Here is a 19,697-nt window from a genome sequence, read left to right as displayed (position 1 = left end):
TGTCAAACACCAATTCTTTCCTGATTTTTAAGCTTTACAGATGCTGTGCAGTACCAGGAGTCAGGGTCCAGAGTTCAGCAGACTCCCAGAGAATCCCAACTCTGTCCCTTTGGGAAAAGGAAACTAGAGACCCATTTTTTGAGAGCCTTCTAAATGCCCGGCCCAGGACTACGTTCTTACGGAGCCCTCAGCTTCTCTGAAGGTAGCGATCACCACCCTCACTGAAGAGGAAGGGACATGCAGCCCGGCTGACACCTGTCCCAGCGACGCGTTGCACGTGGCTTTTCCTCTTCACCAAGCGTTCACCCTGCAGCCTGGATTTCTCTGGGCTTTAGTGTTCTCCTCAGCAGAGGGGCACACACACCATGCAGGTAACCAAGCACCTGAGTTTTAATGCCAGTCCTCACTCTTTGTGGAACGTGCTCTGTGCTGGCCAGGCAGAAGGTGATGGGCTGTATGCTCATTCTTCCCTTCCCCAGAACCTCCAAGGCCAACCGACGCTCTCCGCACAGGGCTGCTACCCCCACATGGCTGTTCTGCCCTGCTCCTCTAAACAGCCACCTCCCGGCTGAGCTTTCCAAGAAAGTCCTCTTCCCCTTGTAGCCAGGGTTGGGAGACTCCTCTCATTTCTACACTAAAAGTCCCTAGGGGCAGAACTTGCGGAAGCACAGAGCTGGGGCTGGAAGGAAGGGTCTCTGGATGTCTGGGCAGCTGGCAAAGTTGGCTAGGCCTTGGACCCCTGGGGAGAGAACAGCAAGCCTGGGGTGGCTTCCGGCCCCAGGTGTGGAGGGGGAGAAGACCACTCAAGGCCACGAGGCATTTTCTCACCAAGCAGCAGAGAATCCTTTTCTCTTGCTGCTCACCCACCAGGACCCACACAAGTTCCTCTGCACAGGAGACGACAAAACCACAAGGCACTCCTTTTCAAATCACATATGGCTTCTTTGACCCCATCAAATAACTTTATTCACACAAACGTCCCTTAATTTACAAAGCCTCAGTCATTCATACACATTAGGGGGATCCACAGTGTTCAAGGAACTTAAATATAATGTATCATACCAACCCAAGTAAACCAAGTACAAAAAATATTCATATATAAAGTTGTTCACACGTAGGTCCTAGATTACCAGCTTCTGTGCAAAAAAAAAAGAAAACAAAGAAAATAGATTAACTAGTCTTTGAAACTAACCTTGTGCCTGGGTTAAAACCTCCCTTGCACCCAAGCTGGCCCCACACGAATGTAAATCACTCCAACATCCTCCCTGCTCTGATGGAAAGAGGCACCGGGAGAACAAAGACTTCTTTAAAATGTCCCTTCCTCCTGAAGCCTCTCAGGGAAAAAGATGCAGGGGTCTCCTTCCTGTTTACCCCCTAATCTTAGGGACTCTGGGAGCCACTGGCAGCGGACTCAGCCCTTGACTATGTGTGCTGACATTAGCCAACCTCATGACACATCCTGGTGCTCCACTCCCAGTGCCTTCTCTCCAGATGGCCTGGCCACTGAAGCCTGGCAGGGCAGGATCGGAAATGGCCCACACTGTCCCTAAGGCTGCGCCTCAGCCCCAAGCCAGGGGTCTGGAGCCTGGAGCCGCACAACTCAGCTCTTCTCAGGTTACCAGGTCTTGGAGACTCCAGCGGCTGGGCCCCCTGCCCAGGCTCAGGATGGGGAAGGGACAAGAACCTAAAAGTCCCACTTAGAGGCAGAGCCAAGACAGGCAGGGAGAGGTCGGCACAGAGGAGTAAAGGTGGGCGCGCATTTGGTAGGCAGGGCTGGGAGCCTGGGCGGCAGGAGCAGAGAGTTAGGGAGTGGAGGCCTGATCCTACCTCTCCAAGCTTCCTAAGGATAACCTGAGGCTGAAACCCAGATATCCATCCAAGTTAGAGCTGTTTTCTAAAAAGGTAAACAGCAACAGCAGGAAAAGAAAGAAGATTCCCACAATGTCTGCTCTTTTCCTTTTTTTTAGAAAAGGACTCAAGCAAAAAAAAAAAAAAAAATCTTATTGCTCCAAACACTGGTTTTCTAGGAAATAACTGATATGTTAAGGAGAGAGATCTTGGAAGAAGGGAATGAGAGGCGGGGAATGAAGGCTGTGAGGAAGGTGGCAAGTGGTCTTAGCACCGCAGGGTCAGGGGCAGAGGGGTTGTGGGGCCTGTGCCCCAGCCCTGGCCCCCTGCCTTCATTCGCTCTGGGGTCACCATGGGCAGTGCCACAAAGGAGGCCAGGAGCCGTACAGAGAGTCAAATCTCCACCCAGCAACGGGCAAGTTTCTCCTCCAGCTGTAAACAGGGTATTTCTTAAGTAAACATTGAATACACTCCCTCAGAAAGGCAGCCATGGGGGCACGAATCACAGCGGGTTAGGGGAAAGAATTCCACTTTTGACCCATTGCCTCTGGATGAGAGGAGGCTAAGGTCCACGGCCTTAGTCCCTGTGCCCAGGAGGGTGTCAGATGGAGCTGGCCTTGAAGGCCTAGAAGAAAGAGACGTGCATCCTCCTGGCTGGAGGGAAGAGGTGGGGATCTGCTGGGGAGGAGGGCAGAGCGCACACCCGTCTACAGCACAGCTCTGTCCTCGGCGAAGCTGCTAGTTGTGCCCTGTGGTGGGTGGGGACACATGGCTGGCTACAGCTGAGGAAGGGATGGGGAGGTCGCGGGGAAGCCATCCTCCCACGTGGCTATGTGTGTGGGGGAGTGAGTTTAAAGGACAGATGGACACAGACAGGGAGACAGAAGCCATGTACTAAGCCAGACGGTCTGGCGGAGAGGGCAATGGAATAAGGCACTATGATCTGTCTTGTTGATTCCTCTCACTGAGGGAGAATGAAGCTCAGATCCTCCCTCCGAAGACTTTCCTTTCCACAGATCCCAAGAGAACAACCGACAGTTATTTTAAGGACTAGAGATTTCTACAACTTGCACAGGACTAACAAATTGGTGGTGCTGAGATGATGTGCCCCAGGGCAGCTGCCAGGCCCGAGACCCAGGTGAAAAGGCAGGAAGGGACAGGTGGCTGACCCCAGCGAGAAGAGATGCAGAGTGGCTGAGCCACAGACAGCTAGCTACCCAGGCAGAGCCAGCCTTGACTTCGGGCTGCCTTCCACTGGCTGCGGGGTGCCGAGGCAGACGAAGTGGAGAGCAGGGGAGGGGGAGAGACAGGCACTTGGGGCTAACAAGCTGGGCCTCAGGAGCTAGGGAAGGAGGTCCTGCCACCAAGCAAGGATGGGCTGGGAGTCCTGCAAGACCAAGGTACGTGGACGCTGCTACCTGACCGAGGCCACCCACCTCGCCCAAAAGGTATGGCCACCTGGGACCTTACTCAGAGCTAAGACATCTGGGGAGGGCAGAAGGGAAAGATAAACAAAAGGTAAATATCCTGTTAGACGTGAACCCTTGCTAGGATTTCAGAGTGCGGGCTGTGGCCAGGGAGAGGTGGGGGTGCCGAGTCCAGGGACTGCTTCCCCATGTGCTCGTGGACAGACAGCTGCCCCCAGGGGAGGGCAGGGAGGTGGGGCGGAGAAGGGGCACCAACTGCAATTAGGGGCTGCGCTCTTCCAGCTGCAGCTCAGCGCATCCCCAGGGGAGTGAGGGGCCTGGTCACCACCTGCCGCCTTGCCGGACCCTGCTAACCACAGCCAGCCATCTGCCCAGAAGGAGGAAGAAGCCTTGAGAAAAGGCGGAAAGAATGTGAGCAAACACACTGCTGAGTTTGCAAATCTGGGCTGATGCTGTGCTGGTCTCTTCCAGACTCCCAGGGTGGAAGGACTGTGGCTCTGGGGGGAAGCCCCCCTTGGTCACATACCAACTTAAATGCCCTCCAACATCTCCCCCTATCCATTCTACGCTGGTTAGAGAAAACAACAAAGATAAACACAAAAGAACTCCTTTTCCCTTCCTTGCCTTGCTGTTCTGGGGTGAGAAGCCTGTGGAACAGCTGAAGGGGCTCCTGGGTACGGGGCAAGAGGAACAGCTCTCCTCCTGGCAAGGGGAGAGGACACGCCTCTTCGAAAGCCCAAGAGGGAGGCTGTGTGAGTGTGGATGGAGAATGGAAGAAAGGCTACACAGACAGACACTGGAGGTGGGGTCGGGAGTCACGGCCACCAAGCCCAGTCACCTGATGGCTGTGGTCCACCCGCTCAGCCAGGTCCATCCTTTCCCTTAGACACGTTTACACTGAGGGTGGGCACCTAACAGGAAGGCTCTGCGGGGAGGGAGACGACGCTTGGCATTGTCACCATATATGACAGCCTGGGGCCTGGCTCACAGGGCACACGCTGCACTGTGAGGAGTTAACAGCCAGTTTAGGACACCCTGTTCTTATGGCAATGGTCACAACTGGGTCTCAGGGGGCTCTGACACCCTGGACATCTGGCGGGCACATCTGGGAAGATGATCCCGGAGGCAGGAGGTGGTGGGTGCTGACGTCACAGGAGTGACAGATGCCAGCTGAAGACCCTGCTGTATCCTAGGCAGAGGTTTGGCACGACATTTTTTCCCAGGGAATCATCGTCTGGGAGGAAGATCACTGACAGAAAGGTAGGTCTGTAGAGCTGGGGTGGGCTGGCCGCTCAATTACCGGGGAGTAAGAGATGGTCACCTTCGGGCCCTCCCCTGTCAGAACCCCTGGTTATGAAGGGCAGTAGAGGGAAACAATTCCCTCTGTAAGTCCTGGTGTGACTCTGGGTTTCCAACCACTTAAAAAAGACAAACTCCAAACAGGGATCTTCTTTCTTGAGTTCTCCGGGCCAAGCTCTGGTCTTCCCCTTCTCGGTGGTTCTTGGCCTCTGATCATCTCCAAGGCCGAAGGGCCAGCCAGCAGCAGCCCACCAGGGAGTCCAGCAGTTCCTGCACCTGGTGGGGAGGCGGCACAGAGGCCTGCTTCTGTCCTCATGCCCCCTGATCCAGGAGAGGTCCCCAGATTCTCCACGGAGGGGTAGGCCTTCTCTGGGGAAGTGAGGTGTTATAAGCAGAACTAAGAGATGGGTAAAAGAAAGAAGACAGGGAAAATAAAGGACAAAAACAAAATAGCTCCCTAACCCCTTATAAAAATTAAAAATGAAATTTATACATATGCTTTGTCCATATTGAGTTTCTTTAAAGAAAGTGGTGCCTGTCCACAGCATAACTTCCTGCTCTTCTGAAGTCTTAATCATTTAAATTAAAAAAAAAAAAAAAAAAAAAAAAAAAAACAAAGGCAGGGGGACAAAAAATAAAAAATAAAGCAAAAGTAAGAGGAGGGGGAAAACCCAAACGAAAGCTTCACATTGCTGGAGACCCGGCTGTCAGGAGATCACCAACCGGCCAAGCCACCACCTGTGCCCTCTGCTGAACTCTGTGCGAGACACGATGAGACTGTGGGTCCCGAGGGTCAACCTGAAAGACAGAAGGCAGGGAGAGTGGATGTGGGTCAGTGGGTGTGGGTGCCTCCAAGCTCCAGATGCCTCCCTAGGTGCCAGCACCCAACCCAGATGAATTCCGGAGCTGTGCAGGGGTGGGGTGGGGGAGTTGGTTTCACTCTTGGGGGGTGAATCCAGCCTCACTACAGCCACCAGGTACCGGACACGTTATCCCCACCATTCCAGATCAACTGTGATGCAGGCTAAGCACCACACGTCAGATCACCTCACTGCCTAAGGGGCAGGCTCCGGCTGGAAATCCACATGTGAGGCCCTGGCTACAAATTTGAGTCCCTCTCTCCTGGCTTCCCCACCCTGCTCAGAGAAGATGAACAGGATCCTAGTCATCTGTCCCTGAGCCATGGCAGCCAGGATGCCCTCATCCCCTCCACACCCCCTTCCCTAGTGACTAATCAGGCTGCCCTGAGCATTCACAGCAACCCTCTCATCCCATTTCAGAGACAAGAAAAGTGAGGCTCAGGGCTCTGAGAACCTGCACTAGGCTACCCGCCCAGGTCATAAGGAAGGCCAGAGTCCCACAGGTAGGGGCACTGTTCGTCTCCCAGCCACCCGCTGGGCCCTGTGCTCAGGACACTGCCGTGCTTAGGAAGGAGGCTGGAGCCAGAACTGCAGCCCAGTCCACAGGCTCTGCCACTTGACTGTGAGCAAGTCTGAGTCCTCTGGTTCTTTGGTCTGGGCACTGTACCACATCACAGGTATTATGAAACCCAAATAAACTAATATGTGGAAAGCTTACAACAGTGCCTAGCTGTACTGTTACTAGCTATCTGGGAATGGCAAGACCAGTGGCCTATGCTTCAGGAACCTGTTCTAGTGGAGGCCTAGAATACAACAACCTGCAGAGATTATCTCTGGGCGGTCTCCACCCTGCCCAGCCCTACTTTCCCAGTCTGAGCCTGAACAGAGCTAAGCATAGTCTAAGCCTGGCAGGCGGGCCACCCAGGGCGGTAGTGTTCCGTGGAAACCCATGGTCTCATCAGTTTCTAAATGCCCATCTGAATGATCAAATCAGACCAGCCTTACCCAGGGTGCTTGACTCCCCCACTGGCTTCAAGGCTCCGTGAGCTGTTGCAGTCCGACAACACGGCGTGGGTCCCAGCCCCACCTCCGACCCCCATTACCTGACACGTGTACACTCAGAGCACTGTAATCCTCAGGTCCCGGGGAGATGCCTGGCTATCCTCACTGGAGGCGGCAGGATATGGTGATATTGGACAATTTACTTCTCCAGGTCAGCCTTCCTTTCCTCTTCTGTGAAATGGGGGCTCTTTTTTGAGATTTGAGTGGAATAACAACTGTGTGAAGTACCTGGCCTACGGCAGGACCCGACTCCTTGACGAGCCCATCCTCTCCCAGCCATTTGTCCCCAACCAGAAATTACAAATGTGTCAGGCTTACGAGGCCATGGCCCTTGGCCACTGAACCATCCTAACTGCCTCCAGCCCCGTGAATGACGGCAAGGACATGCACACCCCTGGAAGAGTATGACAAAGCCTTCTAGAAAGCAATCTGGCAACGTTTTCAGAGCTTCAAATGTATTTAGACCCTAAAATTCCACTTCTGGAAATCTAGTTTAACTGAATATACTAAATATGGAAAAGACTTTATGAATAAAGATGTCCACAGAAGCAGTATTTAAATTGAAGCAATAACCACAAATCCAAAAATGAGAGATTGAAGCAAATGATCCATCTACTCAATGATACATTATAGAGGAAATGAGAAAACCATGTGGCATTCTAAACAAAGTGTGGCAGAAGCATTTCCAAGGGTTAAGTGGGAAAAAAAAGGCTATGAAGTTCTGTGACATACAGTATGATCATAGCTATGTAAAAGCTAAAAACCTCCAAGTATAAGAAATCTGGCAAGAAAACACATCAAAATACATCAAAATGTACTTGTCACGGGTGGATTTTCCTCTTCCTCCTCTCTCCCTCTGTATTTTTAATACTGAGTACACATCATGTTGTCACACTGTACTTTTTAATGGGAAAAACCATGTCCTTTGATGAATAAGAAAGGTCCCTGGGAGAGGTCCCTAGAGTAGTGAGGGGTCCCAGAGCCCAGATCCAGGCTCTTCTCTGGGCTCCTCCACACACAGTGGATGGTGGAGAATCTCCACACCTTCAGATGAGAGACTAGACTGTGGGACCCTTCCTCCACTGCACAGGGGAGGCGTGACCTGGGGTCCCTGTGTGGAGTCATGTGAGATTGGATGATAAAGGCACTGGAGAAGTTATCTGATCTTGGAAGGAGAAGCTGGGACCTCTTCGCCCCAGCCTTCTTTTCTGCTGCTTCTGTTGCCCTGCCTATTAATCCCCCTCAACAAACCTCCACTGGTGGGTCTTGTATGCCAGTTTTTGACTTGGAAAAATACAGTCATCACAAGCATATCCTGGGATGGTCCTGCCGCCATCCCCAATTCCAGCTTCATTCAGCAGGCCGAGTGCCTTCTCCCTGCTGCTTCCAGTAGATGAAGCAGAGCAACCAGAAGATGGGGGAGGGAAGGCTTGGGGGGAACTTCACCATATAAGACATTAAGTCCTTGTGAGACACAAGAAAGGCCTGGGAAGTGGTACGGTCACACTGACATAATTTTGGAATCAGTGATGTCCTTTTCAACACTGCTTTCCTCCCTCCCCTGGCTGGACCCAAGCTGAGGACAACCTCAAATGGATGACCGTCAGTCACAACAGGAAGGTGGCCCATGGCAGCTGAAAAGCAGTGCCGGCAGGGAAATTCAGAAGCCAGAAGTCTCTTTTACATAAGAAACTAGCAGAACAGAGTGTGCCTGAAGAAGGTCAAACCATGTGCCCAGCACTTTGTGAGAGTGCCGGAGACACCAGCCTAATGACTGCTGTAGCCACTGGGTCCCTTGCCAGGACACGGCTGACATTTCCACAGGCTCCTCCATACTCCCTCCAGCTTTGGCACTGGCCCTCCTGGTAGGACACCTCAGGACAATCCACAGGTCTGCCTGCTTCTGCCCAGTGGGCAGGGACAAGAAAAATACGACCCTTTCTTCCATAGAGAGGACGCTGGCTTTGCACTCTTCTCCATCTCCCATGAGAGAAGGTGCGCCTTCCCCAGGGAGCCCATGGCTGCAACCTCCCTGGAAGAGAGCAGGGGTGGGGGTGGGGGTGGGGTTCGCTACAGCCTGGAGTAGGAAGGGCTCAGACCACATGGTTCGAGGTAAAGCAGCAGCAGGCTCTCCCAGAACAATGAATGGTCTGGGCCCAGCCCAGTGGGCCCTTGGGACTCCTCCTAGCAGGTGCCACCCCTCCGTTCCCTGACCGCCTGGACTGCAGCCTGACTGCCTGATTCTCGGCATCAGTCACGGCTTGCCTTGTCCGTTTCGATTGGAACACTGACCATAGTAGAGCCCTCCAAGTAGGCGAAGCCATCCCTCTGAGCACAGTGAAAACTGGTGACGTGGTTGGCCCACAGGTGAGGTGCCATCGGCAGTGCACGCCCGTCTCCCACCTGCCCTATGAGCTCACCCGTGAGGAGTTAACAAGGCAACAGACCCAGAGATGGAGCCACTTGCCCACAACAGAGCAGCAGGACCAGCCCTCAGCCCCTCTTCTCCAGCCTCACAGCCCAGAGCCTTTCTACTACGAGCCTCTGTTTAGTGCTTCCCGAGCGGGTTCCGTCAGTGGCTCTAACAGTCCATATTTGAGATGTCTCCTGGGGAGAAGGTGCCAGGAAGGTGATGGCAAATTCTTCCCCTTTTTACGTTCGCTCTAGAACTAAGTTCCCTCAGCACATCCGACTTACTTATTTCTCTATGATTGTAAGAGCAATCACTTGGTCAGCACTGATTATGTACCAGGCATGTTCTATGACATATAAATATAGGCCACTTTCATAGGTAACAACTTAGTAAGGCTGTCAACCCTCTTACGCTGCTTCCCGCTCACTGGACACACACGTTTTACGTCCATTGCTTCCTCTCACTCAACCACCGTACTACGTAGGAGCTGTTGTGGCCCCAGTTTCAGAGACAAGGAAATGAAAGTCCAGAGTGAAGATCTGCATGGCTAATAAGTGGCGGAGAAAAGGGCTGAGCCTAGCTCTGACTCACTCCAAAGCTCCTGCTTTTTATTACATGTAATATCCCCCTAGAGAGACAAGAAGAGCCTAAGTAGAGTTTAAAAGCCATTTAATCCCTTCATCTATAAACAGACTCACTCAGAAAAGGCTTGTGGAAGGCTTGGCTGAAGTACCTCTTCTGCATGGGTCTGGGGTCCAGAGCACAAAGGGGATGTGGTGCCAACCAGGCAGTGAGCAGCCTTCTGGCAGCTTTCTCTGCCAGCCAAGCAGTTGTCTGGTCTGTCCGAGGAAGCTGAGGAACCAAACTGCTCCCATTAAGGCCATCAGCGGGCTGGAGAACAAAAGCTGGGGAAAGCAGAGGTTGGAGCAGGTAGCCATGGGGCTGGGGACAGAACGGGCTCACACAGCCAACTCCCTCCCCTAGTCCTCGGCTCACAGACTGGGAACAGCCGGGTAAATAGACGATTACCCTTTATCCTAAAGGTATGGCCTTCCTATGCTGGTCAAAATGTCACTTCTTTGATGAAATGATAATGAAAAGTAAATGGGAGTGGTTTAAAAAGTTGTCTTCCATCTCCTATCTCCAGTTCTCAGCTTTTAAACTCTACTGTCCTTCAAAACATGTAAGTCTGGCAATCACAGGATTGAAAACTATCTGGGAGCCACAGCTACACTTTAACTCGGCACTTTCACCTTAGCCACGTACATTATCCAAACCTCTTTTTCCCTCCTAACAAACAGGGAATCTATTTGCCCTCTGGGGTCAGCTGTGAGGGGTGAGGATTCCCAGCAGTGGGGCATGGAGGGAGCTCTCTACCTTATTAGTTATCTTTCTCTCTCTAACTCATCTGGAGTCAAAGCTTAATTTGGGAACTTTCTATGTTTTCAAGTTGTTTAATGGACTTCCCTGGTAGCTCAGACGATAAAGTGTCTGCCTACAATGTGGAAGATCCGGGTTCAATCCCTGGGTCGGGAAGATCCTCTGAAGGAAATGGCAACCCACTCCAGTACTCTTGCCTGGAAAATCCCATGGACGGAGGAGCATGGTAGGCTACAGTCCAAGGGGTCGCAAAGAGTCGGACACGACTGAGCAACATCACTCACTCACTCACTGTATTTTCAAAACGGAGATTTAAGAATAAGGGCAGGCAGGGTGGTGGTGGAGGGGGGAGGGTAGCTTTTCATGGCCACGCCTTTGCCCCAAGGGCAGCCAGATGGTGGCAAAGGTATCCTCAGCACCTTTCAACCTGCTTAGGCCTAAAGGTGGACTTTTGAAGTCCAGGGACCTAGAAATCTGAAACACAAGAGTCCTTGCTCTGTGCTGCTAAGGTGAGTGGGGAACACTGAGCCACAGTCCTCACAATATTCTACTCTACAGACACATCTATCCATGAAAAAGGCTCTCCTACAGATGAGGGATTTTAGTCTCAAGAGGTTACATATCAAGTTGTAAAAGGTTAAATGGTTGGTAAAGGGTGGTTGTTGTTCAGTTGCTCAGTTGCATCCAACTCTTTGTGACCCCATGGACAGCAGCACGCCAGGCTTCCCTGTCCTCCACCATTCCCAGAATTTGATCAAACTCACGTCCATTGAGTTGGTGAGGCCACCCAACCATCTCATCCTCTGTCATCCCCTTCTCCTCCTGCCTTTAATCTTCCCCAGCATCAGGGTCTTTTCCAATGAGTTAGCTCTTCCATCAGGTAGCCAAAGTGTTGAGGCTTCAGCTTCAGCATCAGTCCTTGCAGTGAATATTCAGAGCTGATTTCCTTTAGGGTTGACTGGTTTGATCTTCTTGCTGTCTAAGGGACTCTCAAGAGTCTTCTCCAGCACCTCAGTTCAAAGGCATCAATTCTTTGGTGCTCAGTCTTTATTAATGGCCAGCTCTCACACCAGTACATGACTCCTGGAAAATCATAGCTTTGACTATATGGACTTTTGTAGGCAAAGTAATGTCTCTGCTTTTGAATATGCTGTCTAGGTTTGTCATTGCATTTCTTCCAAGGAACAAGTGTCTTTTAATTTCATGGCTACAGTCACTGTCCACAGTGATTCTGGAGCCCAAGAAAATAAAGTCTGTTACTGCTTCCATTTTCCCCCCCATCTATTTGCCATGAAGTGATGGGACCGGATGCCGTGATCTTCATTTTTTGAATGTTGAGGTTTTTTTTTGTTTTTTTTTGACAGGAAATAGCATTTATTGGTGAGCATGATTAAGGAGGGGACAGCCCTGATGCTCATGAGTGCAGGGCCTGCCATTTGTCCAGGGGACCACGATTAGGGATGCATTTGACCCCACAGCCATCTGGGATGAGTTGCTTTTCTGCCACCATGTTCTCAAATTCATCCGCGTTGAACTTGGTAAATCCCCACTTCTTAGAGATGTGGATCTTCTGGCGGCCAGGGAACTTGAACTTGGCCCAGCGGAGGGCTTCAACCACATGTTCCTTGTTCTGCAGCTTGGTGTGGATGGACATTATGACCTGGGCACTGTTTACTCTGGCCACTGTGCCCTGGGGCTTTCCAAAGGCACCGCGCATACCTGTCTGGAGTCTAGATTGGGAAACAGCAGGCCAGTCATGAATGCCCACTAGGAAGAGTTGTCTCCAAGGTCCCTTAGAGCAACCTGTACAGGCAACAGGTTGCATACACTACCAAGGAGGCTGCTATTTGCAGCCACTGCACACTGGGCCCCTATGGGGAAAAAGAGCACAGTCGGCTTAATTGGCTGCAAATGAATGTTGAGTTTTAAGCCAGCTTCTTCACTCTCCTCTTTCACTTTCATCAAGAGGCTCTTTAGTTCCTCTTCGCTTTCTGCCAGAAGGGTGGTATCATCTGCATATCTGAGGTTATTGATATTTCTCCCGGCAATCTTGATTCCAGCTTGTGCTTCATCCAGCCCAGCATTTCGCATGATGTACTCTGCATATAAGTTAATAAGCAGGGTGACAGTATACAGCCTTGACATACTCCTTTCCAATTTTTGAACCAGTGTGTTGTTCCATGTCCAGTCCTAATTGTTTTTTCTAGACCTGCATACAGGCTTTGCAGGAGGCAGGTAAGGTGGTCTGGTATTTCCATCTTTTTAAGAATTTTTCACAGTTGGTTGTGATCTACATAGTCAAAGGCTTTAATGTAGTCAATGAAGCAGTAGATGTTTTTCTGGAATTCTCTAGCTTTTTCTATGATCCAATAGATGTTGGCATTTGATCTCTGGTTCCTCTGCCTTTTCTAACAATGGCACCCCACTCCAGTACTCTTGCCTGGAAAATCCCATGGATGGAGGAGCTTGGTAGGCTGCAGTCCATGGGGTCGCTAAGAGTCCAACATGACTGAGCGACTTCACTTTCACTTTTCACTTACATGCATTGGAGAAGGAAATGGCAACCCACTCCAGTGTTCTTGCCTGGAGAATCCCAGGGACAGGGGAGCCTGGTAGGCTGCCATCTATGGGGTCGCACAGAGTCGGACACGACTGAAGTGACTTAGCAGCAGCAAGTTCTTGGTTCATGTACTATTGAAGCCTAGCTTGAAGGACTGTGAGCACTTTGCTAGCGTGTGAAGTGAGTGCAACTGTGCAGTAGTTTGAGCATCCTTTGGCATTGCCCTTCTTTGGGATTGGAAAGAAAATTGACTTTTTCCAGTCCTGTGGCCAATGCTGAGTTTTCCAAAACTTGCTGGCATATTGAGTGCAGCACTTTAACAGAATCACCTTTTAGGATTTGAAATAAAAACCAAAAAGATGTAAAGGGTTGACTGGGATTCAAATTGAAACTCTGGTTCTCTCTATTCTTCTCTGCCTCTCATGTATTTATCAGAAAATAGTCACCTGACTGGCATACACAAATCGTGGTGTCATTGAGTGGGAAGCCAAGAATTCACCCTTACCTAAGCTCTCCCAACGTCCTAGCTGGTGGTCTTAGTACTGCAGTTAATGATGTTTGTGAAAAAACCAGACATCGTGCAAGGCCTGATCCGCAAAGCTTCCTTTTGTTCAGGCAAAGGACCATGTAGGAATTATCTCCATTTTATGGATAAGCGCATTGAGGCTCAGGTTATTCATTTCCAGCATATCATTCTGGGGAAGCTCAGAGGCAAGGTAATCTCAGGGTCACAGAGGGCTAGCCTCTCGTTCTAAGCAGGATTAGCTTCAAAATGAGTCATTTTCATTTGTTTTACATACTAGACAGCTGGCTTTTCATTAAAGATATCAACATGCCAGCCCTGGCCGGGGCGGGGGCGGGTGGAATGGGGAGGGGGAGAATGGGGGGCTGTCAGTGGCTCCGGGACTACTGTCTAATCTGTCAGAGGGACTGAGGCCAGGGAGCCAAGCTTTCTGGCATCACTTCTCTGAGGCTCGGCTAAGCCAACAGTGGTGCTCAGCACAGGGCAAAACCAGGGACAACTGTACTGTGGACACCTCACAGCACAGCATATGAGGTCCTATTGTCAGGGTAAAAGAAAATGGAGCAGACACTACAAATGGGATAACGATGTCTCCAGGTACCCAGAAAGGGCACGGTGTCAAGGAAAGGAAAAGTTCAGAGAGCACCGAAGCCTACCCAGCAGGAGCTTCACAGCAGGTTTAGACAACCTGGAAGGCCTTGGTGCTGGGCTCTGTGGCCTCTGAGTCCTGATCAGGGGACCAAAACAAGGCAGAAGCCCAGGAGCAGGTCCCCAGCGTGGCAGGAGTGCCATTCAAAGAGCACAGGTTACAGACTGGCGCAGTCAGTGCTCTGTCAAGGGCCTGGGTTTTAGAGTAGAAAGATCTAAAGTTTACACTCCAGCTCAGTCAAGTCTCAGTTTTCTCAACTTAGTGTGGAAACGTCTATTTTGCAGGTGTGAAGCCCAGTGATGGGCTCAGTGAGACACATAGGAGATACCTAATCAAGCCTCAAAGACATCCCCCAAACCAACATCTCTTATCCACTCAGGCAAAAACTTCAGACAAGACGAACTGGTCTCGTGTCAGTCTTCTCTGGAGGCGACAGCGTCTGTCCTGCTCTGAGGATCCATTTTCCTTTGGTCCTCAAGAACTGCAGGTCTGGTTACACCGCTCCCTTCCCTGCCCCTTTGCTGTCAGCTCAGATGGCGCATGCCTCCTCCGGGAAGCATTCCCAGGGGCCCGGCCACCTCAGGGACTCTTCTCTGTTCTCTGGTGAGCAGGCACAGGATGACCAGAGACCCCCTGCCCCCACTAACCATGCTCCACATCTTCTCATCACCCCCTAACAACAAGCTTCCTGGGGGAAAGGGACAGTCCCGTGCTTCCCTGGAGCCTCTCAGGTTGCCAAGTGCAGAAGGAGCTGGAATATTGCGTGATTGATAGGAACTGGGAGTTAGCACATGGCAATAAAAAATTAATTTACGAACTTCATGGACTCATTCATTCAACACGACAGGAGCTTAACATAAAAATATGGCTTTGAAACCCCTACCCCTGGTTGAGTTCCAACTGAACATCCAGCAAGCCAGGTGCAAAGATGGATGCTCACCCCACACCAGGAGGCTGGCCACCTCTCCAGACTCCAGCGGCTGCAAAGGGACAAGCTGGGGTTTGGCTGGTGCTGTTTTTCTCCCATGCTACACTGTGCTCCCCCAGTCTGGTATCCCCATACCCTCAGAGAGAAGTGGGCACACAGGGACGAAGGGTTTTCCTGACACAACAACAGCCTATCAGTGATGGAATCAGGAGGCTCCTCCACGACTGCCCCTCTTACTGACTTCGCCATAGAACCCCGGCTCTCACGGGGAAGAAGACAGCCCACAGACTGCAAACAAGTCTGCGTCAACTGAGAGGGAGCTTGAAACCTGGCTGTGGCTAGCTGGAGCAGCCTGGCTTCAGAAAATGTCCCCAGTCTAAGTCAGTCATGGTAAAAGGTTAATGAGAAGGACTGGAAGACTTGGATTTGGCCTCAACTCTGCATATTTCCCAGATCTTAAAGTCCCGCTGTAGCCTTCTTCCAGGCCCAGCCATCTGCCAAAAAACGTCCAGCAAGTCCCCTTAGCTGACATGGCTCAAGAGGCTGTGGGTTCATACCTAGCGCCTCCCATTCTCCACACTGGGAGGACATGGACTGTGGAAACTGGCGGCGGGACAGGGCAGCCCCGTGCGGAACTAAGCAGCAGCCCCGGTGCAGCCAGAGGTCTTCACTTTGCCTAAGAAACCATCCCTCCCATTTTCACATCCTCCTCGCCTACTGATGCGCATCCAGTGCAAGTGCCCCGTGTGTTCTCCGAAAGGCAGACTGTCACCCAGGCTGTGACAGCACGAACACAACCGGAGGAGCGTCCCCCACGTGGCAGTCTATTGAGACACCGACCCGCCTGGCGGCGAGAGTACAGGCGGGGAACCTGGCTCCCAGTCTCATCAAGCCCCCCCGCCACTCTTTTCTCGGGACCCAGTTTCGCCACGTGCTGAGGGGCTTGGGACCAGGGGTCCTTCTAACCTCAAGAATGGGCAGAAATCCTCCTGAAGGCACAGGACTCAGAGTATGTGAGTCATGTGAATTTTTCTGGGGAAATATCCTCAACATGCAGAGTCTGAGGAGTCCAGGACCCAAGGAGTACTGAGAACCAAGATGAGCTTTGTAGGCTCCGTCTCCATTGAGGAAACCCTCTAGCTAGAAGGCAGCATGGGGGCGTCTCAGGCAAAGGAGGACTGGGCACTGTGCGCTGGGGGTCAGGGTGGGAGGGCGACTCCAGCTCCTGCACCGGGGCCCCTCCACACAGAGCAGTGGGATGGTGAGGCCCGTCTCCTACAGGCTTTCAAGTGGAACCCAAGATGCCCTTACAGTGGACAAATGTCACTAACAGGAGGTGGGCTCTATGCACGTCAGTCAGCTGAGCTCAAGCTGTGCCCCATGCAGCACAACGAGGGCCCATGCTCTCATGGCAGCAAGTGGCAGGCCCAATATACAGAAGGGCACAGCTACAGGGAGACAGGGAGTGAGCAGAGCTTAAAGCCAGGATGGTGTGTGGATGCAAACACAAGGCATCTTTATCTCAAGAACATCCCAAATTCAGTCAGGGCAGCCAAGAGTACCATGCAACTGTAGCGTGGAGACTCGTTCATATTACAGCAGTGTCTGTGGTGTGACCACTGCTGACCTGACCGATACTGTCTTAAACCTGCTCATTCCCTGAAGCATGCTGCTAGTATTTATATGTTTGCCAAATGTACGAAAAGAAGAACCATGGGGCAAGACCTAAGATTCTGCGATTTGGAGGTCTCTATGGATCTGCGTGCAGTCACCCACCTGGGTCTGAGGACCCAGATCCAATTAAACCCCGTCTTTTTGGCCTGGAGAATTCACTGGGCTGTCAGGGTCTGGGGGTTGGGGCTCTCCCTAAACCAGCTCAGGTGGTGAACAGGTCCAGGTGGAACTCATTCAAGACAAACTAAGGGGGAACTTTTCTGTCTCCAGAAACAGCCCTGGTAATTGGCAGTCAGCTAGGGAGATACCCTAATTCCGCCCCCTCAACTTATTAAATAAGTGCGAGGATGAAATGAAAGCTGCCGACAGCCTCAATTGGCCCCTAAAGAGACTGGGGTTCAGCTGTGGCTGCTGTGATTAGCAGAGAAAGGGCTCAGGGGAGAGGGTGGGCTCCCAGGAGAGTTCTCCTCACCTCTTGGGCCCTTAGCCAGGAGGAAGATGTCTAAGGAGCTGTCAGAGCTAAAGGAGAGAGGAGGCTCACCATATGGGGATGGAACAATTTGTGGTTGTGAACGGCACAGGTCGTACCCAGAGTGGTCTGGGCCAAAGGAGACCATATGGACTCTGGTTACAGCAAGAAGTCTGAAGCCCAGTGTGTCGAGGGGAACTCACGAAGGGCACTTGCTAAAGGCTTGGCACTCTCTTAGGGAAAAGAAGGGCAATGCAAATTGTTAGTGAGAAATGAAGCAAAAACGAATGATTAGCCTAAGAGATTTAGCAAAAACAAACACAACAAGGAACTATACAGAGGCAGCCACCACTTACTGAACTCCTGCTGTGAGCGAGGAACTGCACTGGGCACTTCATGTTTCTTGTGCATTTAGTCCTCCCAACAGCATATAGTAAGCATCAGTGTTAAACGGGCATCATTTAATGGATAAGGAAATAGGGGCCTAGAGAAGTTAGGTGACTTGCCCAAAGCACTTAATTGATAAGAGGCAGAGCTGTGATTCAAACCTAGGTGTATCAGCGTATCAGATTCAAAAGCAAAAACGGGAGCACAGGGTCTCTACTCGAAAGGCAGGCCTTGTACCTTCTGAAGACAGGCGCTTTTGGGTGCAGCATCCCATCTCCCTCTCTATCTCTGCGACAGACTCACCTGTCAAAACCCGAGCAGCGCACACCACTGCCACCTTTTCTGCTGGATGAGGTTCACTCTCCTTAGACCAACATTCAAGGCTCTTGGCAAACTGGCGTTACTTTCCTCTCCAACTTGAGCCTCTGCGTGGACCAACCCAAAAATCTGCTCCTCCCACAGATCCCCAGTGGTCTGTCTTTGCTCACACTTCTGCTCAGAAGACCTTGCCTGCTCTGCTGTCTCCAAGGGCCACCTGAAGTCACACATTCTACTGTTGCCACTACTTCTTCAACAAAAAGCCAGCACATGGTCCTGAGTTCCTGGGAGCACTGAGACACCACTGTGTTGCCACATCTTTGGAAGCCCGATGGATGCCCGAGCTGTAGCCTGGAGCTGGCAGGCACTAGCCATGTGCCCTGTGGGAGCAGGGTGGACACAGCACTTAGGAAGCCGCCCATGTGAGGATTTAACAAGACAGTAAATGGGGAGGGGATGAATCTGGCAAACAGCCTGTGCTCAGTAAGTTTAGGTGAGAGAAGGCGCTCCCTGGCACCTCCCCCACCACGCCTGACAGATGATAAAGGCTCCAGGCTGCAGCAGGCCTGATGCTATTCAGAAGCAAACACAGTGCAAATAAGACCAGCAACAAGCTGCAAAAGCTCTTCTTAAGCATTTGCTAAACAAGTGCAAAAAAGGACTCAGGCTCTCTTGGGTTCCAGAAAGGAGATCTGTGGAAGGCAGGTGGGGCCATTCTCCACCCCAAGGCCTATACAGAGTTCAAACCAAGGTGTGACAGGACAGCTGAAGGGCTGAACTTAAGGGAAGGGCCACCCCTCTGCTTCTGATATTTGCACTTAGAAACCCGAAGGCAACAGACTACAGACCTTCTCTCTTCACCTCCTTCCTCAGTATTCCTTTCCTTAACCCCCAATACAGAGTATTTCCCAATTTAGAAATTGGGTGGCTCTCAAAATCAATTTCATAGCCAACAATCATGATTCCAATGTATAACTATTTAAAAAAGAAAAAAAGTGATGCCAGAGCTGACAAAGATGCTCTTTGTCAGAACAACCAGCCTACCCATGTGACAGGACACTGCACAAGTTTTCAGCTCTGAAAAGCAAAAGTAAATACAAAACCAAAACGCTATGTTCTTGAGACATAATTACAGCAGAGTGAAAATGCAAATAAAGACCCAGAAGAGCTAGATCCATCAGTCAACTAATCAGAAGCTGATTACAAAGAGGAGGAAGAACACAATACAGCAAGACTCGGTCATCAAATAAAGGCTGTGAAGGCGGCCCTGGGTCTATGGAGGTCACCTTGAGCCCAAGAAGGTGTTTCATTTTCAGTGTTTTTTTGGGCAGGGGGCGGAGAGGGGAGACAAGAACCTGCACACATTCCGAGATACTTCTCTGCTACTGTATTATGCACGGCAAGAGCCGGTATGAAAAAACAGCAGGACTCGACAGCTGTGGAGTACCTACTGCATGCCCAGCACCCCCAGGCTAGTTTTACATGAATTTTTCAATTTACTCCTCCTGAAAAACCTATGGGCAAGTGCTGGCAACCTCACTTGGTAAGTGAGGACTCCCAGACTCAGATGTCTACAGTTTAGATGGACTGAGGCCGGGAGAAATTTTCATCTCCACAGCCCATGCCAGGCACACAGCAGGTGCTTAATACATGCCTGTGGAACAAGTAAGTGCAATTTCCTAGTCTGGTTCAAAGCTATGTCTACGATTCCACTCAAGAGACAGAAGCCCGTCTCTAGTGCCATCACTTCTCCCTTTCCTGTGCCTGCTGGCCCTCAACTTCCCCTTCCTCTTCTAAGAGCCACCTCCTGTCCCACAGTGGCCTCACACGATCTGTTACTCCCCCGAAGGACTCTCGCTCACTGTTACTATGGCGTGGAAGCCCATTTTCCCAGGGTCTG

General features: G+C 51.2%; 2 protein-coding genes and 1 non-coding gene across 4 annotated transcripts in view; all 3 read right to left on the bottom strand.

Moving 5' to 3' along the window:
- Positions 1-921: 921 nt before the first annotated feature.
- The window catches only part of STK35 (serine/threonine kinase 35), a 44,224-nt gene continuing 25,448 nt past the window's right edge, over positions 922-19,697 (bottom strand). The window contains exons 4-5 of one of the 2 annotated variants that reach the window (XR_003103116.3): positions 9,608-9,814; positions 922-5,372 (exon numbers count right to left, since the gene is read on the bottom strand). The gene's annotated coding sequence lies outside the window, so the exon portion shown is untranslated. The remainder of the gene's footprint in view (positions 5,373-9,607; positions 9,815-19,697) is intronic. The other variant, XM_006042052.4, reaches the window with a different exon arrangement.
- Positions 11,600-12,327, bottom strand: LOC102408014 (60S ribosomal protein L10-like). The gene has a single exon (XM_006042051.4). It carries the CDS (start codon positions 12,112-12,114, stop codon positions 11,704-11,706), a length of 411 nt encoding a protein of 136 aa, XP_006042113.2. The 5' UTR covers positions 12,115-12,327; the 3' UTR covers positions 11,600-11,703.
- Positions 12,065-12,200, bottom strand: LOC112579010. The gene has a single exon (XR_003103442.1). It is a non-coding gene; the product is annotated as a small nucleolar RNA SNORA70 (small nucleolar RNA).

Source organism: Bubalus bubalis, chromosome 14, assembly GCF_019923935.1.
Source record: "Bubalus bubalis isolate 160015118507 breed Murrah chromosome 14, NDDB_SH_1, whole genome shotgun sequence".
In the NCBI taxonomy this organism is placed as follows: Eukaryota; Metazoa; Chordata; class Mammalia; order Artiodactyla; family Bovidae; genus Bubalus; species Bubalus bubalis.
The sequence above is the reverse complement of the archived record's forward strand: the minus strand, read 5'-3'. Positions and strand labels throughout refer to the sequence as shown.

Excerpts from the sequence above, each read along its gene's own strand:
- LOC102408014 (XM_006042051.4), bottom strand. The coding sequence starts at position 12,114 with ATGCAACCTGTTGCCTGTACAGGTTGCTCTAAGGGACCTTGGAGACAA.